A 22,310-nucleotide genomic window follows, 5' to 3' on the forward strand; every position below is an offset into this window, starting at 1 on the left:
AAAAAGTCCTGCATAGCAGAGGGAGAACAAATTAAACTCATGGTCCAGATACAGAACTTAAATGATTTTTAGCTGTACACTAAATAACATGTCTTCACTGTGTTGGTGGTTTTAATATCACATTTCTTCAGATTTAAAAAAGAGATGAGAAGGAAACAAATGAGCATGAGACCGATGCTGACATAGGGTTCAACTGTTTGGGACGTGTCTACATCATGAAATCCATCTTCAAGTTAAAGCCATCTGGTCAAATATGCGGTGATTACAAGCAAACTGGGGTCTGGTCTAATTCCACTATAGTGTCACTAAGACCTGTTCTCCCTCTGGAGGAATCTGGGGTTCCAGTTTTTGCATCAGGCTGCTGCCTTTGCGCGTCATTTATCATTTTTCATTATCCATTCCCGACAGGGCGCGCGTGTGATATTGAGTGCGCCTGCTTCAGTGAACTTGCCATTGAGCATTCGAAGGCTAATTTAAAATGAGACCTTCAGGCTCAGGAAATACACGAGTCATGACAGTTCAATAAAACGTCCTCCAGAAAACCCAGAATAAAAGGATCCACCGCGAGCCCGACCGGAAAAGTGGCGCCCTCCATTACTCTGTTGTTGTTTCTTTCTTTTCTTTTAATACCGCGACACATTACTCTCACGCCAAAAGTCATGTCGATCTATTCTAATCACCGTCGTGGTTTCGCTGCAGGATGCTGGTTGTTGGTTTTTTTTCTGAACACTGCAGATGAGCCGTGGAAACCTCTCCCAGCACAAAGCTCTGCAGAACCTCCTCACATCTCCTGTGTGACTGAAACTCAAACAGCATTTAAACTAAACTCATTCCCTTTATTCTCAGCCCCTGCTTTTCTCATTTTACTTATTTGCCAACCCACGGGCTGTTGTGTGTTTTTTAACTTTCCAACTCCGAGAGTAAAAATAGGTAAAGAAGCTGTGATTTGTCTTTTACAGGCACTTTTTATTTATTTATTTATTTATGTATTTCTTCAGTTCCTTCTTCTTTTGGAAATAATGACTAAGCTGCAGTGTGCGTCAGGAGCCCCGTGCAGATAAGACAAACCTTCTTCGGTGTGCAGGAATAATTACGAGGGCTGGAGAAGGTGGGAAGCTGGAGGCAGAGATAAGGCTCCTCCCTTCGCGCCACACTTTCCATAGGAGTGACACTCTGTGCTTTAGTGCTGCTCCCGGTTTATCATCTGAAAGACAAAAGCTAAAGTCTGTTGGTTTGTAACATCGAATGCATCTCTTGTTTTGCTGCGTGAACATTCAGCCACAGAAAGGTTCAGGAAAAGACGCTGACGCCCCATTTTAAAATGATCAGCTCGGCCCATTTTGTGTTTTCTGTTGTCGTTAATGAGTTCCCTTCATCACAGAAGTTTGGCTTTTTAATAGACGTTCACAAAAAAGCTATAGAACACAAAAAAGAAACCCTGAAACTCTTTCAATCCTACATCATGCAGAGATGTTTTTACAGCTTTGTTCTTTCAACTCCAGCCCGATGGTTTGGTAAGTCAGAACCATAAGGAAAAGTGTATTTTTTTTGGTGGAAAAAGAAAGATATCGACCGACCTGCACCTGAGTCCTGACCCCAAACCTTCCCAGAGCCTCACTTTACCAGTGGTCGACCTCACTAATGCTCCTGTGGCTGAATGGGAGCAAATCCCCGAAGCCAGGCTCCAAGCTCAAGCTGGGAAAAGTATAAAAACCAGAAGAGTGAAGGTGCTTCAACAGCAGATTGATGAAATAATGAGGTAATGTGGAGGTTTCTGAAAACTGATATATAGTAAAGCTCTGGTTTTTAATTGTCGAGGTTTTAAAATATAATATAAGGGATCTCATACACGTAGAAGACACCGATTTTTACCCAGAGGTCAAATCTGAAAACAGTTTTAAAGAATTGACCTCTACTGTTTCAGAGATTTGCTGTATATCTCAAATCTCCAGCAGATACACTTTAAAGGAGCCAAACCTCGAAAAGATGCCGATGACTTCGCAGAATGAATCATGTAAAAGATATTATTCAAAAAAACAATATTCCAAAGTCGCAGCTTTCCTGCAGCAGCGTCATTTCTCACACTCAACTTCATTAATCCAACAACAACAGGCTAATGGAGGCCGCCTCATTTAGCTAACACAGCTAAATGAGCTCATTGGTTCCAGCGCTCGTGGAGCCAGAGAAGCTTCACAGCTACAATCCCACTAATGCTTCAGCCATATGTCAGCTTTCATTCACTCTTCACTTGATGCATGTGTTATCCTCAAATGGAAACTCCATTTGGCAGAGGCGTCGTGGCGATTCATCCGGGGGATATTTAATTTTGACAGGAGAGTCCCGGGTTATTTCCTGCGTTGTGTCGTTGACATTGAGACGAAGGAGAGGAAATCACTCGTCCTGCCGCTGTTTGTGAAGTAGCCTAGCAACACAAACATCTGCTTCCTTTTTCGTGAACTTCCAATAAGCCCAGAGGTCGCTCGCTGACGCCTTCGGATTATTATAACTCCAACGTGGAGGAAAACAAATAAAAAACATTGACTTTATCTGGATGTTTCTGTCGGTCTTTGCCCTTTTTTTATCTGGTTCTGTGGTGCGACAGCAGGTGGTACATGCATGATGCATGTCGTGTTACCATGGTTACCGCAGCAGTACATCCCATGATCCATCCGGTTTGTCTCTTGACCTTTTTCCTTCTGTCTAATAAAGAAAACATTTAGAGTATCTGTTGTTGCTCAGATACAAAGTCACAAAACATCAAAATTAGAAATCACCTTTTTCGTTGTAATCACCAATTATTGATCATATAATTGATTCCTCGTAGATTTTCCCTGAATAACCCTTATAGGTCAATAGCTTATTCACTAAATTGAAAATTATTAATATGTATATTTTTGTAATCTTTATTTTCTTTGCATATAATCAGTTTAGACTCAAATCAGATTGGATACATTTTTAGCTCCCGAGAGATGTTTTAAGATTATTTCTCTCATGTATTGGTAGTTTGCCTTTAAAGCATTTTCTCGTCATTTTCTCTGGGCTGTGGACGACCCCCCCTCCCCCCCCCCACCCCCAAAAAAAAGCTGCAGATATAAACACTGGGCGCACCGAGCTGGAAAGATGGGGGGGGGCACTTATCGGTCCGGAAGGGTCTAAAGGTCACTTCATGGTTTCTGTGTCCTCGTGTGTCATAAATTCCTCGAGCTGCGAGTCTGCGACGGGTCAGAGCCGATTCACGTGAAGCCGAACCCAGACTCCAGAGCCAGACACAGGAAGCAGGAAGTGAACAGTGACATCATCGCTTCAGAAACCAGAGTCTGCATCTCAGAAAGTGTCTGAGAAGATTTCATCTAAACCTGCAACATGTAGTGAACTCCAGGTCATATCCAGAAGAGATTCAAGATGTCAATTGAGAAGGACGAGATTCAAGAGGGTTGATGGTGTGAACCACGTGGTCTCCTGCCTCCTTCCTCCTTCCTCCTGTCTCCTGCCTCCTTCCTCCTTCTTCCTGCCTCCTTCCTCCTTCTTCCTGCCTCCTTCCTCCTTCCTCCTGCCTCCTTCCTCCTGCCTCCTTCCTCCTTCCTCCTGCCTCCTTTCCTCCTGCCTCCTTCCTCCTGCCTCCTGCCTCCTGCCTCCTGCCTCCTGCCTCCTGCCTCCTGCCTCCTGCCTCCTGCCTCCTGCCTCCTGCCTGCTGCCTCCTGCCTCCTGCCTCCTTCCTCCTTCCTCCTGCCTCCTGCCTCCTGCTTCCTGCCTCCTTCCTCCTTCCTCCTGCCTCCTGCCTCCTGCCTCCTGCCTCCTGCCTCCTGCCTCCTGCCTCCTGCCTCCTTTCTCCTTCTTCCTTCCTCCTTCCTCCTGCCTCCTGCCTCCTGCCTCCTGCCTCCTGCCTCCTGCCCTTTGCCTCCTACCTCCTGCCTCCTGCCTCCTGCCTCCTGCCCTTTGCCTCCTGCCTCCTGCCTCCTTCCTCCTGCCTCCCTTCCTCCTGCCTCCTGCCTCCTGCCTCCTGCCCTTTGCCTCCTACCTCCTGCCTCCTGCCTCCTGCCTCCTGCCTCCTGCCTCCTGCCTCCTGCCTCCTTCCTCCTGCCTCCTTTCCTCCTGCCTCCTTCTTCCTTCCTCCTGCCTCCTGCCTCCTGCCTCCTGCCTCCTGCCTCCTGCCTCCTGCCTCCTGCCTCCTGCCTCCTGCCCTTTGCCTCCTACCTCCTGCCTCCTGCCTCCTGCCTCCTTCCTCCTGCCTCCTTTCCTCCTGCCTCCTACCTCCTGCCTCCTGCCTCCTGCCTCCTTCCTCCTGCCTCCTTTCCTCCTACCTCCTGCCTCCTGCCTCCTGCCTCCTTCCTCCTGCCTCCTTTCCTCCTGCCTCCTGCCTCCTTCCTCCTGCCTCCTTCCTCCTGCTTCCTGCCTCCTGCCTCCTGCCTTCTTCCTCCTGCCTCCTTTCCTCCTGCCTCCTGCCTCCTGCCTCCTTCCTCCTGCCCCCTTCCTCCTGCCTTCTGCTCTCTCCTCTTGCCTCCTGCCTCCTTCCTCCTTCCTCCTGCCTCCTGCCTCCTGCCTCCTGCCTCCTGCCTCCTTCCTCCTTTCCTCCTGCCTCCTTCCTCCTGCCTCCTTCCTCCTTCCTCCTGCCTCCTTTCCTCCTTCCCTCCTGCCTCCTTCCTCCTGCCTCCTGCCTCCTGCCTCCTGCCTCCTTTCCTCCTTCCCTCCTGCCTCCTTCCTCCTGCCTCCTTCCTCCTGCCTTCTGCCTCCTGCCTCCTGCCTCCTTTCCTCCTGCCTCCTGCCTCCTGCCTTCTGCCTCCTGCCTCCTGCCTCCTTTCTCCTTCTTCCTTCCTCCAGCCTCCTGCCTCCTTTCTCCTTCCTCCTGCCTCCTTCCTCCTGCCTCCTTTCCTCCTTTCCTCCTGCCTCCTTCCTCCTGCCTCCTTCCTCCTTCTTCCTGCCTCCTTCCTCCTGCCTCCTTCCTCCTTCCTCCTGCCTCCTGCCTCCTGCCTCCTGCCTCCTGCCTCCTGCCTCCTTCCTCCTGCCTCCTGCCTCCTGCCTCCTGCCTCCTGCCTCCTTCCTCCTGCCTCCTGCCCTCTGCCTCCTGCCTCCTTTCCTCCTGCCTCCTGCCTCCTGCCTCCTGCCTCCTTCCTCCTGCCTCCTTCCTCCTTCCTCCTGCCTCCTGCCTCCTGCCTCCTGCCTCCTGCCTCCTGCCTCCTGCCTCCTGCCTCCTGCCTCCTGCCTCCTGCCTCCTCTCCTCCTTCCTCCTGCCTCCTGCCTCCTGCCTCCTGCCTCCTGCCTCCTGCCTCCTGCCTCCTGCCTCCTGCCTCCTGCCTCCTGCCTCCTTCCTCCTGCCTCCTGCTCTCTCCTCTTGTCTCCTTCCTCCTGCTTCCTTCCTCTTTCCTCCTGTGTCCTTCCTCCTTCCTCCTTCCTCCTGCCTCCTGCCTCCTTCCTCCTGCCTCCTGCCTCCTGCCTCCTGCCTCCTGCCTCCTGCCTCCTGCCTCCTTCCTCCTGCCTCCTGCCTCCTGCCTCCTGCCTCCTGCCTCCTGCCTCCTGCCTCCTTCCTCCTTCCTCCTGCCTCCTGCCTCATTCCTTCCTCCTGCCTCCTTCCTCCTGCCTCCTTTCCTCCTGCCTCCTGCCTCCTTCCTCCTGCCTCCTTCCTCCTGCCTCCTGCCTCCTGCCTCCTGCCTCCTGCCTCCTTTCCTCCTGCCTCCTGCCTCCTGCCTCCTGCCTCCTGCCTCCTGCCTCCTGCCTCCTGCCTCCTGAGCAGATATAATCTTCCATTCCCCCGGAGTTCAAGTCTGAAAACTGCTCATATTGTGATTTGGAAACGATACAAATTGAAGTGAATAGAGTCGAACCTCGGCTGCTGAAGTCCTTTAGGAGATAATGTTGAAACAATAAACCAATGTTGCGACGGCAGAGAATCCGTTTTAGCCGTTTGCCCGAGATGCAATAAAATAATGGATCTATTTCCTCCCTGAGTGATGTGAGCCGACGCCTCCAGAATACAGATGAGCAGACGGCTCGGCTCTGGCTCCGCCGGGCGCTGGTCACATTTTAAATATATAACGGCGTCATCTCCTGAAGGACGGACGCCGGCCGCCTCTACTGGAACCGTTTGGGGAAATTAATTTAGTTAATGTTATGGAATAACCGTGTGAAAGGCCCTTGGGTGTCCTCACCTTCATTAACCCAGCCGGTCGTTCCACTCTGCGTCATGTGACCGGTGAACTCGCACTTGTCCCGATGATCCGTCTCCACCCGGGCAATCTGCTGGCACCGTGGAAGATGCCACAGCACATTAGCGGCGTGCGCGATGGCATGTGGCGGCTCGGCGTGTGAAAGCCCCCCCCACTACCACCACCACCCCCCCACCAGGCGCCCACAGGGGCCACTGATACCCGGAGTTGCTAACAGCTTCTGACTTGCAATTAGCCGGCCAAGTTTATCAGCAGCGAAAAAGGGAGCTGGAGCGGCACTGCAGCGAGAGAGAGTGTGTGTGTGTGTGTGTGTGTTTGGTTGTGTGTGTGTGTGTGTTTGTGTCTTTAGGGTGAGAGTGAAGTGCGTTTAGACAGATGTTCTCTACTGAAACCGCGCTGTGATTAATCAAGGTGGCCGGGGTCGTTGTGTTGAGTTACTCCTTCCTTCCTCTCCCTCTCCTCTGCAGCTCGGCTCGTTCGGATCGGCCGACACAACAATAACACTGCACCCCCCACCCCCCACCCCCCCCGAAAGGTCAAACCCCTGCAAAATTGCATTAGCTGAACCGGAGGGGAAGACTGTCATCTTAAGAGTCGCTCTCTTCAAACCACCCCCCCCCCCCCCCCCCCCCCAGCCCGGCCTGGCCTGTCTGCATCGAGAGGGGAATTATATTAGCGACCTCCTCCCAGTGATGATGGATCTCCAGCCCTGAGAAGACCGGCCGGCCCGACCTCCATTTTGCAGGAGATTAGATCCTCTGATTACAATGCCAGCTACCTCCCACCACTAGATAAATCTCCAGCCCCCCCGGAGCCCGAAAGCAAAAGAACCCTCCGGATTCCATCGCGGTTAATAATTTAGTGTTCGAGGAAGGGGGGGACAAGTATTTATGATAATTAAAATTGAGCTGGAGTTTTTTGGGACGGACGGACGGACGGGGGGGCCCTAAAGAATGGTTTCAAGTTAATAATGTCATTTGCTTGGACTTTGGAATTCGGGGCACATTTCCATATATTGAATTTCTCACTCGTGTGTCACTGCCGGGGTCCGAGCTGACATCACATTACAGGAAATGTCACCGAGACGGTAGAAAAATGTGTGAATGTGTTTATGATTCTGCGTGTAGGCATTAGGAGCGAAAGTTCACGTGAAATACCACAACGCTGCCGGGCTCGAGAATATTGAGAATTGCGCCTGAGAAGCCCGTGTTGGCATATTCTATGTGTTGGTATATAATTGTTATGCTGAGAACGGATCTGATAGATGTGAGGATGTGGGTTGAATGGCTAATTTGCACTGTACACGCTCCACAAACACTGGGCTACTCGGAAGCACTAATTTGGCTGCTTTAAAAGATGCAAATTAGAGGAGAGAGAGAGAGAGAAGGGCTCAGAGCGAGTAAGTGTTGTTTACAGCAGCGGTTCTCAGACCCCCCACTCCCTCCCACCCCCCCATGCCTCCGAGGCCGGGGAGTCTGGGAGTTTTTCCTTGTGACCAATACGCGGCGGCAGAAGATTTTCACTGATTCGTTCCACGTCTGGATGGCGATGTGTTGAATCTTAAATATCTCTCAGAGGAGACATACGATGCTTTCTCCAGGTTTCTGTTCTCTTTGTTTATAAAGTGTTTCTGGGATAATAAAGTTCTCCAAAGTTTAAAAAAACAAAGTTTCCTGAAGCTCCTGTAGCTCCTGAAACACAAGAAGCTCCTGAAGCTCCTGAAACACAAGAAGCTCCTTTAGCTCCTGAAGCTCCCGAAGCTCCTGTAGCTCCTGTAGCTTCTGAAGCTCCTTTAGCTCCTTTAGCTCCTGTAGCTCCTGTAGCTCCTGAAGCTCCTGAAGCTCCTGTGGCTCCTGTGGCTCCTGAGGCTCCTGTAGCTCTTGAAGCTCCTTTAGCTCCTGTAGCTCCTGTGGCTCCTGTGGCTCCTGAGGCTCCTGTAGCTCCTGTAGCTCCTGTAGCTCCTATAGCTCCTGTAGCTCCTGAAGCTCCTATAGCTCCTGTAGCTCCTGAAGCTCCTGAAGTTCCTGAAGCTCCTCCTCAGTTGAGACAGGAGCTGAAACCAAGGTCTTGCAGACAGAGGCTGAAAGGAGGAGCTGCAGCAATGGACAGTTTGATGAGGAGGATGTTTATGAAAACCTTTTGAAGTAATAACACTTAATCCATGTAATCCAATAACCTTAAAGTAACGATTTCACCCAGTTACAGTCAACACACATTGCATCATTGCTTTTAAAGTTCTGTCCAGTTGCGGCGGACAGTTTTGTTTTATATCTTAGGTTTCCAGAAATTGTTTTGTCTGTTTGTTTGTGTGTACGCAAGATAACACAAAAACTACTGAGTGGTTCCAGGATTGTTTTTTTTTCACTTAACATTATGAAAATTGGACAATCTTTGACATTTTCTCAATTTTCCCTGCAAATAAATTGAATGCATCTCTCTCTCACAATATAAAATCAACCAATATATTGTTTTGTGGAATGTCAAACTTCATTTCATTGCATTTGACGAATATATACGACCCGACAACTTCAGTAAAAACCAAACGCTGCAAAGCTAGAAACCGGTTGTGTTTGTGATAAAGGATAAAAGGAAAGTGTTGACGGATCTGGTTTACGAGCCATGAACTTTCACATCACATTCAAATCCATAAAAGATCCTATTCTGTCGCTTTATATATTTGCTTTGCTGAAAGTATCAACCTTGAAACACGGGGATGTGATGAATTGTGGCGCCGTCCATCACCTCACGTCACCGAGCTCCTGTCTCCCCGCCGACGTCACCATTACCATATAGATGGTCTCTGACTTCTGACCCTGATCTGTCCTATAGGTGTCCATGAATTGCGACTACGTGTTTGTGAACGGGAAGGAGACGCGCGGCTCCATGAGCGCCCGGGTGATCTTCAGCTACGAGCACCTGAGCGCGCCGCTGGAGCTGACGGTGTGGGTGCCCAAGCTGCCGCTGCAGGTGGAGCTGTCCGACAGCAACCTGAGCTTCATCAAGGGCTGGAGGGTTCCCATCCTGCCCGACAGAAGGTACGCCCCCTGCTGGTTTCATGGGTTCATTTCATTTCATGGCTTTGGCCGGGTGGAGTAAAAAGCTTCGTCCTCACCAAGGTGACGATGGGCTATTTAGATAGATAGATAGATAGATAGATAGATAGATAGATAGATAGATAGATAGATGGATGGATGGATGGATGGATGGGTGGGTGGGTGGGTAGGTAGGTAGATAGATAGATAGATAGATAGATAGATAGATAGATAGATAGATAGATAGATAGATAGATAGATAGATAGATAGATAGATAGATAGATAGATAGATAGATAGATAGATAGATAGATAGATAGATAGATAGATAGATAGATAGATAGATAGATAGATAGATAGATAGATAGATAGATAGATAGATAGATAGATAGATAGATAGATAGATAGATAGATAGATAGATAGATAGATGGATGGATAGATACAGTAGATAGATGGATGGATAGATACAGTAGATAGATAGATGGATAGATAGATAGATGGACAGATAGTTAGATAGATAGATAGGTAGATAGATGGATGGATAGATCAGTCAATGAGTAAATGGATGAATGGACGATGGATGAAGTTATGGATGGATGTACCTATTCATGGATAGATAGATAGATAGATAGATAGATAGATAGATAGATAGATAGATAGATAGATAGATAGATAGATAGATAGATAGATAGATAGATAGATAGATAGATAGATAGATAGATAGATAGATAGATAGATAGATAGATAGATAGATAGATAGATAGATAGATAGATAGATAGATAGATAGATAGATTACTTTATTCATCCCCGAAGGTAAATTAAGTCGTCATAGCAGCCGGTATATTTGAATACAATAAAATACAATAGAATAAAATAAAATAAAAAATATTGAGGTAGAAAGAATAAAAAACAGAAACACAAGATAAATAGGTAGATAAGGTGCAGTGGCAAGATGATGGTAATAGTACTGATGATATGATGGTAATGTTATTGTTAGACAGTATATAAAAATAGTACAGTTTATATAGTATATAATATAACATAATATATATTTATATATGATAGTAGTTATACCAATATAATAGCAGTATATAGTAATAATGGCAGCAGCAGTATGTATAATAATAATAATAACATGTACACATGTATAAATATGTGTATATAGACTTATATAATATACAAAGAGTATGATATAATATGATATGATATATAGTAGAGGTATAAATATAAGTATTTGACTATACAATAGATAATATAATATGCTATGAGTGTAAGAATATGCAGACAGAGTGTGCAAAAGACAATATTATTGTATACAATGATATATAATATCAATATGGTTTATAGGAACACATTATAGGAACACGTCAGGAGGAAGACAGGTTGTAAACAAACTTGAAACTCTCTCTCTCTTCCTCACGGAGAAACAGAGCAACTCCACATTTAAACTTATCGTGCTCAGATTCAGTTTCTCTGCAGTTTAAACAATCTGACATGTTTACTACTGTTTTGTTGTGTTGTGTTTCTGCCGTGTGTCAGATCTCATTGTCACAACATTGCTCCCAGAATTACGATTTAAAAAAAGTTGTTTGTTTCTTTTAAGAACAGGTTTATTTTCTGCTCCTAAATGAAAGTTGTGGTTTTTACACTTCTTGTTTATGAGCAGATGAAACAAGCAGCTTCAACCCTTTCTGATTATATTTCAAGTTTCTACATTTCAAAGACCTGTTGTTTCAGATTCATGGCATCATATTTACCATGCATACACTGAACCTTTGTGTTTTATTGCCTTGTCCTAATGGAAACATCTGCTGTTTGAATGCATAGAAACAACAGACTGTATATATCCCCTCCGCTGGGTATTAGCTGTCATATAACAGAATGTGTGACTCCACAGCCCGTATGGTGACAGGAACAAAGACTTTCCCTGCAGCAGAATATATTCTCTACGTCTTATTTGCACATGATTACCAGAGGGATCATTACCCACAATGCAAAAAAGGCGCGTTGCAGCGTCTCAGTCTTAAATATCACAAACTCAAACGCCGCCCGGCTTCCTGTCTGTCTTCCAGGATTCTGTGTGTTGCTGCTTGTCTCTAATTAGATGCTCTGACTCCAGCAGAAACTCACGCCTGCGAAATGAGCCTCTCAAGTGCAAATTGATCTACGAGGCTGTCACGCATGTGTCATACCCGTCTCAACACGGGCTTTTTTCTCCAGCACGTCATGGATGCTGGCTTAATTTGACTTTGAGTGCGCACACTGAGATCTTTTTTCAGATTGAATGTCGGCCGTTCCTCCAGATCGGTAATGATGTTTTCGGAGGGAAGACGCAGGTGATTTGCGATTGCTGCGATTCAGGAGGATGCTCAGAGTTAAACTGTTGTTGTAGCTGCTAAACCACAGCAGAGACGTTCCACATGAGATACTCTCAGACGTGCTCGGATCCCGGGGAAGAAAGCAAAATGCAAAAAAGACAGTCGCTGTGGACATGCATCAGATACAAAACTGAAACAAACAAAGAGAATACAAATATGTATCTGAGGAGGGAAAGTAGAAACCACACAGGTGGAGGGACATCAAGGAAGATCTCAACTTAGAAAGAAAAGGAGATCTGAGAGGTGATGAGATCCAAGGCCTGTGATCTCTACAGAGGAATTCAAACGTTACATCCTGGCGTCTGCCCGCTGCACCACCACGTCCACCTGAGCGCTCGGGAGACGAACGTGTGAACAGAGAACTTCCCTCTGTGTTGTTCATAGGGTTGCAAAATTCCGGGAATATTCAAAGTTGGAAACTTTCCATGGGAATTAACGGGAATTAACGGGAATAAACTGGAAATGTTGTGGGTAATTTATACTAACTGTATTTACCTTGTCATATACAGACATAAATATAAACATTGTGTTTTGTCATAGGCTGATTTGAGCCCTGAGGAAACTTTGGGCACTTGACTATATGCTTCTGCATCGTTGTGTCATTCTTAACATAGATCTTTGCACAGTATTTACAAATGTACACAGCCTTTCCTTCTACATTGGATGGGGTGAAATGTCTCCACACATGAGAGAGTGCACGTGGCATTGTTCTGTAGAATAAGATGAGAAAAAAGTTTGTAAAAAAACACTAATGCAATGCCAGAGATATAAATAGTTAGCCAAACAATTGGAGTCGTCTGTAAACATATTTTACAATTGATGGATAAATGAATGGAAATAGGCTAGATGAACAGATGAACAATCCTCAATCAGCATGCAAATATATTTTCCCCAGTAATATCATGGAAACTTACCTGACTAGTCCTTCACTCTACAGCAGGCCTCAATAGCCCTGCTGTAGAGTGAAGGATGCTGGGAGTTATCTGTGCATGTGATGGAAGAATGCACAGTGGAGGGTTGAAACTCAACGTTCCATACATCTGTAAAATAGTGTTTTGAATGATGTTTTTATTGCTCAGCTTTAAATTTGCGTAGTTTTTTTTTTTTTTTCCAAAATCCCCAAAATTCCCGAGCTTAACTTCCCATGGAAACTTTCCGGAAATTTACCGGAAACTTTCCGCCCCTTTGCAACCCTATACACGGCTAACAGAGACTCTGGATATACAGTGGTGAAGCCTTATGTTCCATTATATATATATATACATGAAAACCGAGCTATCTCCTCTGCTCTGGTAATGGTCCTATAATGAATCGAGGCCAGTCGCGTGGTCATCATATCCATATTACAGAGGGAATCCAGCCGGCAATAAAAAAACAAATGAGGTGTTTTTGCGACGAGCCTCGGAAACATAACACCTCCAGACGTGGAGGAAACGGCTCCAGTGGGAGACGGAGGTTGTTTTTGCGGCAGGACCTCGGTGAGAAATGTGTTCCCGGGTTCAGACACTTAGGCTCATTAGAATATTCCGGCGCTCTTGTGTCGCGCGGAGCGGTAACAAAGGGCGCCCACCCTTCATTTAGGAAATGTTTAATGGCGGCATTAACACGGAGGCCGGGTGGCTGCTGTCGCCGCTGCCGGAGTACATCATCGCCGACTGAATCCATTTCCACCCGAGCTGAATACAAATGGCGTGTTTGAAGGATGGAGGCGTTCGGAATGACCCGGAGCACCTGGGAAACATCTCACTCTTCAACCGGCTGTAATGGGCTGGAGAGGAATATTATTTTCAAGTGCGAAATGAGACTTAGATCCACACTTTAGTCTCATTTATTAGTTTTTTCTTTCAAAGTCCCAGCTAATCAAAAGCAGAACTCGTATCAGACTTCTCAGCTTTTCACACCTGGTTGTTTTTTAATGTTTTTTGTGTTTTTTTCCTGGCGGCCTTATAAAGTTGAATTCTCAAGGAACAATATTATATAGTTTTCAAGCAACTTCTTATGGTTTCAAAGTTAGTTTTGTCTCTACACTTCCTCCTGCTCACATATGCATCCACCTTCCTTTGTGTCTCGGTGAAAACAATAATCAAAGACCCCTTGTGGCTGTGTGAGGTTCCTGCACAGTCAGGACCCAGGAATCTGTTTCCCTGCAGCTGAGGCGTTTCTTCTTTTGCTTGATGTCACTTCTGTTTACTGAGAATGCGTCTTTTTCTTCTGTTTCCTGCTGGTTCCTTTGTGGAGCATCAGGAAGCTGCAGATGAAGATGCCACATGCTGAAGACACTGACTATGACCTTCCCACTGGAGTCTTTTCTCTTTTTAGTGAAACTAGCATCTGTTCTGAACCTTCCTGTTTGGAATGGTCTGTGTGTTTCACCCGGGCTGATGCTGATGCTGCTTTATTTCTGAATCTGTCAAAGTGAACCTGCAGTAATTTAGCTGTTCAGGTGTTTATTAAAAGTCCAGTGAAGCTCGACGGAACCTCGACCTGGAGAATCTGTTTTCCTTGTCGTTAAAACGTCACTTGGGTCAGTGAGTCTCCGAGCGCTGGTCACCTATGAATTCAGTCTTTATTAATATAAAACATATCAAGGGTCTTAATTAAACCAAATTCAACACGACACTTAATAACACACGTGTCAAGTGTGACACGGATGAGATGAATGAGTCTCGAGCGTTAAACAGACAATTAATAAATCTCTGGAGTGAGATAGATTGATTTTTTTGAAATGACAGAGACATCATTCACCTTTTGGCTTGTTTAAGAAATTAACAAACAGGTTTTACGATGATGGATTTGACTGAAACGTGCAAAATATCAACATGGACATGTGCCGTTAGCAAAACAAGACAAATAAAGTACCAAGGTTAGAAGAGATCATTTAAATACTGAGGAACTGCAGCTGTAATAACATGTCTGATGTGAAACAGCAGCTTGTTTTTGTTGTCGACTGCTTAGTGTTGACAGTCATTAAAGTGCAGTGGTCATGAATTAGACAATGTTTGCAAAGAGAATTGTAAAAACAAACCCCTCAAACTTTAATGAGTTTAGGAGCTCGTTAGTCACAGAAGCCACGACGCTGATCTGCACCAGAATCTGCTGCAGCTGCTTTTCTTCATGATCATCAGACGGAATCTCACCAACTCCTCTCACTCCGACCTTCTCTCGCTCATTCTCCTCCTCTCACACTCGCTCCGACTCCCTTCGGAATGACCTCTGACCTCCCACGCTCGCTGTCCCTCGCCTCCTTGACTCTTTTATTCTTCCCGTCTGCTGCGGTCTTTCCATCCCACGTTCCCTCACTTCTGCAAAGTGACACATTCTGAACCTTGGCGCTCGGCACTGGGGCCTTCGCTACGGTGCCGCAGAATTGCTCACTGGCTGCATTATCCGGCAACATGCTCTGAAAAGGGAGAGAAAGTGTAATCGGGCGGGCAGCTCGTGTGCACTGGAGCTTCAGCTCGTACAGTTGTATCGGAGACTTTAATAAGAACGGACAATATTCTGGGGGAGAGAGAGAATATATCAAGCTTATTTCCAGGTACAGGCTCTGGAGGTAAACTTTCCCTGACCTGAGAGAGGACTTGAGAAACTCTTTGACAGAGACAGACTGTCTCATTGGTTTTCCCTCTACCTTTAACTGAATGAGGAAGTGCGTGTGCTGTGAAGTTAACTCACTTACCTTCTAAGCACAGCAGCAGCAGCTCTGTGTCCGGAAGCGACTCCGTCAGTCTCCAACGGGCGGAGAGGAGGTCGGCACCAGATCTAACGGGAGGCGGAAGAAAAGGTTTGAGTTTCCCCAAAATGGAATAGTCAGGCGTGGATTTCGATCAGGTTTAAAATCCGTAAAGTTGATGGACGCACCAGAGAAAGATTAAAACTAGAAAGTTGCAAAATCTAGCCTCAAGCATAAATCTCCTGAAACGCCGGATCCTTTTCTGCAAACTCATCTTTTTAACTCCAACTTGATATGACTACGATACAAAACTCCAGCCGAGACGAGCAGGACTTTATAGAACTGTTAGTGCTAATCGTGATGTGTGGAATTGGTTGAAACTCGGAGGAAAGATGGGCCTCAGGTGTGGATCCACATCAGAGCAACAGCTGCACCTAAAGCCTGAGAGCAGAGTTATGCATTCTCCGAGTTTCTTTTTGATTTCCCATGGACAGTATCCTAATGTTGTTCCTAAACCATTCAGATAGGCAATTCAAAAAATTTTATAGACCTAGTCCTTAGCAATAATGTTTGTTCTTGAACTAATCTAAAGTATCTACTCGTCTCTGTATTGCTGTATGAGCTGTATCTGCTCAGGGGCTGGATCCTGTCGTACATCACAGACAGGTGGGATCTATTATTGGGCTTACACACACACACACACACACAGACACACACACACACACACACACACACACGTAGATACACGACAGACATTTGAATTCACACCATTTCCCCAAACTTATTTTGGGAGTGTGGGAGGAAGCCGGAGAGCCCAGAAAAATATCAAACAGATGGAGAAAAAGGAAGAAACACAAAAGTTCCTCGGCCTCGCTGTCGGTGCAGTGATGTCGCCGAGTTTTCATATCTGCAGCAATATTAAGTTTGAGAATATTCAAATTAATTTGGTGATAAAATATCTTTCTTTTCGGTCGCAGTCACTGCCAGTGTGTTGCAAAGTGAACAGTGTTGTTCTGAAGCTGAATTTGAAAACTTTATTTGAGACTGCAACTTTTAAGAGGCTTGTAAATCGACAGAAACCGAACATTTTCTCAAATTTAAATTAGATTCTTGCCTTTTTTTAGAAACTTCCAAATTTGTGACACTTGCATGATTTTGCAAATGGCTCCTTTCAAACAGTGAAGCCTGAGTTTCTACTTCCAGGTGAAGGCCTTATTCTCATTTGACTTTATACAGTTTGCAGTGTTTCTGTCTGCTTGAACTCTCAAGTCAGTAACGTCCTATTCCATTGAATTAATAAAGCTTTTACCACATTGGTAGCAAAAAAAAATCACACAGCGACTGAGAGAAAGTGCTTTTCAAAATTAATTTCAAACTAATGCATGCAACCAGCCGTAGAGCCGGTGGTGATACTTCTGTGAACCGATCGTAATCCGAGCGAAGAAGGTTCACGAGGTGAAGCTTGAAGTTGCTTAAGCGTGCAGGTACGACCGGTGACCCTGAAAACAGAAGCACTTTAATTCCTCAATCTGCCAGGAGGACACTGTAAGAGCTTGAGAGGAGGTCGGGGTGTCGGGGGGGAATAATGAGATGCAGAAACGTGCTGCTTGCAGGGAAGGATTAATAATAATCAACGCCATTAGGTGAAAAGTTGAAAAGGTGAACGCGGTGAAGCATTCCGCTGCTGAGTTTATTCTTAGCCGTCCTGAGGCCTCGGGGACGAAAGTGCTTCACCTGATAATCCGACGTGTTGCCTGATTCGGTGGTGTCGGGGGGGCGCTGTGGCCGACAGCTCCTGAATCCCAAGTCGTCTGGATAGTGAAGTCAAAGCAGAGATTAAATAGAGGAGAGCTCTTTCAGGAGGAGCTGGCAGACTGTCAGGCCTGCTGAGAGGAGCTGGGGAACTCGTCCATCTTGCTGCAGCGCAGATTGCACTCGGTGGGGGGGGGCACCTGGCATGTTTAACCCCCGCTGCCCAGGGCTCCTGTGAAATAAGAAGGGCGCCGGTCCAAAGACTCTGCTTTTTGGTGCTTATCTCCTTCCCTGCTGGTGCCGGGGACGTTTTCCTCCTCGCCGCTACATCAGAATCCATAATGTGATGGATCCGTGTGGAGCGGCGCCAGCTTCCTCATCAGTGTTGTGATGTCAAAATTGGAAAATGAGCGTGGACGCACAAAAACAGAAGGCGCCAATTGAGATGTGGAGTTGTGCCCCAGTCTCTGGGATAGCTCAGCAGCAGCTGCTCTGTTTTTAAAGACGAGACAAGTTGTGATCGGATGTGTTTCCTCTGGATGTTCTTGCACCAGGTCCATGCTCACGTGGCATCTTGGTTTATATAAATTATATAAAAAAAAATATTATTTGTGTTTTTGGCTGTTATACAGATGCTAAATTAAGTGGAGATTGTTAATTTCAATATAGCATATACCATTGATATAAAATGTAGGTATGAGGCAAATTAGCGAAATTAGGCATAATGGGGCATAACCGTAATTTAATTTTTACATTTACATTTTCCAGTCTCTGGTATGTAGATTATTATATTGATGCTGCTTTTGCTTGAAATTGAATAACAACATATGTTTCTGAACAATCATTGCTGTTCCATCATCACAGTATTTCAAATATAATATCTCAAAATAACTTTGCTGCACAGTACCAAGGGGCTAGTATGTATTTTCCACTCCGACCACTAGATGGCAGCAGAGTACTTCCAATACCTTCATGGTATGTGTAGTATTTGCACCATCAGGCATTAGTGGGATAAAAAGACCAGAATGGGGTTTGAGGCGAATTTGGGAATTACTGGATTCTTTACACCAGGCAGATGAATATTTAACGTATTGTCTTCCTCTACTTACATATTATATTTGCTCTTTTGTCCCAGGAGCACCAGAGACAGCGACGCGGACGAAGACGAGGACGAGCCGCGGGTGAGCCGCGGGTGCACGCTGCAGTACCAGCGCGCCCTGGTGAAGGTTCTGACCCAGTTCCACACCACGTCCACGGAGGGAACCGACCAGGTCATCACCATGCTGGGGCCGGACTGGCAGGTGGACGTCACCGACCTGGTCCAGGACTCCCTGAAGGTGGCCGACCCCCGGATAGCTGAGCTGGTGGACCGGACCGTCCTGGTGGGCCTGGAGCTGGGGTCCACCACGCTGAAGGTGAGAGGCCTAGAGTTTGTGATGGAAATCTGGAGATACAAGAGGCTGGAAACACCAAAGTTATCTTCGTGTATTTAATAAGGCGCTTTCTGCAGAAAGGATCAACACAGGGAAACCACAAGGGTCTCAGAGTGAAGATGCAGGACAGTCAAATGCATGATCTTATAGAGGAGGACTGAGGCTATCTCTCTCAGCCAATCCAGACTGGTTCTGTAGGCGCAGGGAGAGAGAGCTATCTACACACAGATGACTGATTTACATGTGTTTCCTTTGGAGATAAGCAGACATTCAGTTGTTTGGGTAGTCTAAAGGGTCTAACAGTTTTCAGTTCAAGCCATTAAAACAGTCCAGCTCATAAACTAACAGTTTGAATATGTATGTAGAAAGGTCATAAAAGCGTTTAGACAGAGCTACAAAAACTTACTTTCCAACTACAACATAGGTTTCACACATACTTAGTCAATTTGTCCATTACAAGTTCAGGGGAGGGAAAGTGACGCGTCTGAGAGAGAAGCATGAAAACGTGCAAAACAGAGGTTCAGGGAGTGAGATTTAAAACTTAGAGCTCATTAGTCTTCCTGAGTTTGCAGCAGCTGGTGCAGAGCAAAGGAGACGAGTTCTTTCAAAGTCTGTTGACGACTTTATTCAAGGATAATACGTCTTTATTCAAACCGATTTTCTCTGCTTTGGTCTTTTGTTATGATAATACGCTCCTCGGTATATTGGGAACACACAGTGACGCCACAGTGGAGTCCGACGGGAGAAGAAACAAACAGGTTGAGACGTTCTGTAATAACCGAACTCTGTGTGTCGGCGCTGCATTCACAACGACCACAATTACTGCGGATCAAACCCTGGAGACGGAGGAGAAGCTGTGATGGAAGGTTGCAGCCGAGTTCGAGTTGTAATTACAACGTTTATCTCTATTTTCTCTTCCAAATACCTTTTGTGGACCGTGAGGTTTGTTCGGAACGTGTCTCGTGGTTTTCGATTCCCGGTGTTTCTTCTGCTTTGGAAGGAAACACATGATGATTTCTCAGTGTTTCTTTCCTCTAGTTTGTTTTATGTTAAAAGTTTTGCAAAGTTGAAACTTGGGAGCTCCTCTTCCCGAGAGAAAACACTAAAGCTCCTGAAACACATTGTCAGTATTGTCTTTTCACGTGACATCACAATATCTTACATTTGAGTCCAAAATATGTTTCCTGCACTGATTGAATGATTGATTGAATATTTATTTAAGCCTCGGAAAACGCATTGAGGAATAAGACCCTCATTTATAATGGTGCCGAGGGTACAATAAAGAGTTGATACATCGAAGAGTTAATACATTGATAAATAAGAATGAAATAAATATGCATATATATATATACAGTAATACAAGCTATAAAAAAACTGGAACCGGTTGACAAACTAAGTGTAGCTGGCCAATCAGAGCAGATTGGGGTTTTCATTACTTTAAAGAAACAGGAGCTAAAACCAAATCGAACCCAAATGAGACGGTTTGGCGTCACCAGGTTGTCCCGCCCTCACTACCTTCGCCGGTATGATGCAATCGGTATTAAAATTCAGCCTCTGAAGGATTCATTCTCTGAAATGAGACACAGTGGAGGGTTTCAGACAGACGCTGAACAGAGGAGCTGCAGCGATTTACCGTCTGAGGTCAGTGATGTGTTGTGAACGTTCCTTTTCTCAAGGAATAATCCAATTTAAAAAGATGAACCTGAGCAGAACACGTCTCCTTCAAACTCTTTCAGCAGTTCCCCTGGTGAGCACAAGGTTATTATGAACTCTGGGGATAATGGCTCGGTCTATGAACTGGGAAACTTCTCTGAAAAAGTTGATATATTATTGTCACTCTTCATCGTCTGTCTTATCCTCTTCACCCTTTTTGTCTTTGTCTATTATAAGATGTTTATGGAACTGTTGATGTCCAATAAAAGGGCTGCCTGACATAAAGAGCGTATAAATACGTCGCGTTCAGACGTCCTTTAAAGAGGAAACAGCTAAAGTTATGTCTCCTGCCCGGTGATTTACCGACGCCTCACTGGTCATTTATGTGAACTGAGTTTTGATCACCGTGAATTATCCAAGTTTTAGGCTGTCGGGGGTAAGAACAGTCACCTGATGGATGTGTCAGACGATGGAGAAACAGGGAGGAACGAGTCAAAGTCGCCAATTCGTCATTTTAAATGAGCAATAAATCATTTGTAATCTGCTGAAAGGTTTGAGTAATTATACATCAATTTAGCCCCAGACGTAACTTGACTCACATCAATTGTGAATATATAAATAAATGAAATGAATAAATAACATGTTCAGAAGTGATCTCAGTCCTCGTGAACTTGGAAAGATGGATTGTGATGTGGAAACAACGGGAGATGTTCGATTAATCAAAACTGATTTACTGATCAAGAAATAGTAATAAATGTAGTGAATAGATAAAGTAAATAAATGGCTCTTCCATCAAACTCACACGTTTAGGTTGAGGGACGTGGTTGAGATGTTTCATTGGAGAACTAGCAGCAGATGAAACGTCAGTGAAGGTGTGAGGATTCATTTCGGTTGAGTCTTGACCATCAACAGAACCGAGTCGCCAACATCCATCCATTTATAATCTATACCAGTTAATCTCTGAGGAACACAGGGGGTCTGGATCATAGATATATATATAGACTAGATGTCTCGTTCGACGGAGCCGGGCGTCACCACATGGCGGCCATCTTGCCAGAGGTTGCTCGCTCACCCATAACATTGTGTTGGTAGTGATAAATAACCATAACTTGCTAAATTTTCAACTGATTTTGAAATGGTCTGGTTTGTTATAAACGTCAGAGATGTAGATATGACACTGCATACTTATGAATAATTATGTTATAGCGAGTAGCCTCTGGCAAGATGGCCGCCATGTGGTGACGTCCGGCTCCGTTGGCCGGCAACGCAGACGGGACATCTAGTCTTTATATATAAATCTATGGTCTGGAGTCTCCAGTTAACCCAGTGTGCTGTGATGTATCTGGACTGTGGGAGGAAGCTGGAGAAAACCCGAGCAAACATAAGGAGAACATGCAAACTAATCAGAAAGTTCGAACTAGTAACAACTGCTAACATGACGAATAACGTCAGAGGTCATTTCACGTGTCCTTGGGGGCGGATGTCACTCCCTAGCTTTCTCTTCTCTCCGTCATGTGTCAAAGTTCCCAGCAACACGTCACGTCCTGAAAGCCTCAGTGACCAGATCAGAACCAGCGAGCGTCCCTGAAGCGTCTCGTGTTGAAACGCCACGAAGGGAGAAACAGACACGAGATCTCTGCTGACTGACGCTTCACAGGAACCCGACGGCACAAAGCGGTTTTGAAAGCCGCCGCTCAGAGCTCACTCCACAATTAACGGGGAAATTGTTATGCTGATTTGCTGCCAATGAACAGAGTGTATCTCAACAATGGCGCTCGCAACCAAAACCCTCCCGTCTGTCGGAGGATCTGAAAGAGTCTTTGAGTCTCGGGGAGATTGATTCAAATTGTCCACCAGCTCATGAATATGAATAAAGTAAAAAAAAAGGAGCCGCTTTTGTCCACCTAGCGCAATATTCCAGACTTTTGATTTCTTTGTTTTTCGGCCGGATGGCTGATGATCACTGCATAAATTAATCTCTACGTTGAATTAGGTCTCTTTTCACACGACAGGGAAATTACAGAAGGGTTTAAGAGGTTAAACTGTGAAGAAACCAGCTGGTAATTATGCCAAATAAAACAATAAACTGTGTATTTCTCAGTGATGACGGAGCAGAAATCGTGAACTTTCCAAGAATTCTCTCCGAACCCGGTGGGAGTCGGGCGTTTAATCCAGAGGATTACCGAACAATAGCTGCCTCTCAAAGTGAAAAGACAGACTCGGAGAG

At 45.6% G+C, this 22,310-nt stretch overlaps 1 protein-coding gene across 1 annotated transcript in view; it reads left to right on the plus strand.

Moving 5' to 3' along the window:
* tmem132e (transmembrane protein 132E) overlaps positions 1 to 22,310 on the plus strand; it is a 116,749-nt gene that overhangs the window by 76,957 nt on the left and 17,482 nt on the right. The window contains exons 6-7 of the mRNA XM_061086232.1: positions 8,991 to 9,196; positions 18,133 to 18,412. Of these exons, the coding sequence (XP_060942215.1) occupies positions 8,991 to 9,196; positions 18,133 to 18,412 (486 nt within the window). The remainder of the gene's footprint in view (positions 1 to 8,990; positions 9,197 to 18,132; positions 18,413 to 22,310) is intronic.

This window comes from Limanda limanda, chromosome 14 (genome assembly GCF_963576545.1).
Source record: "Limanda limanda chromosome 14, fLimLim1.1, whole genome shotgun sequence".
NCBI lineage: Eukaryota > Metazoa > Chordata > Actinopteri > Pleuronectiformes > Pleuronectidae > Limanda > Limanda limanda.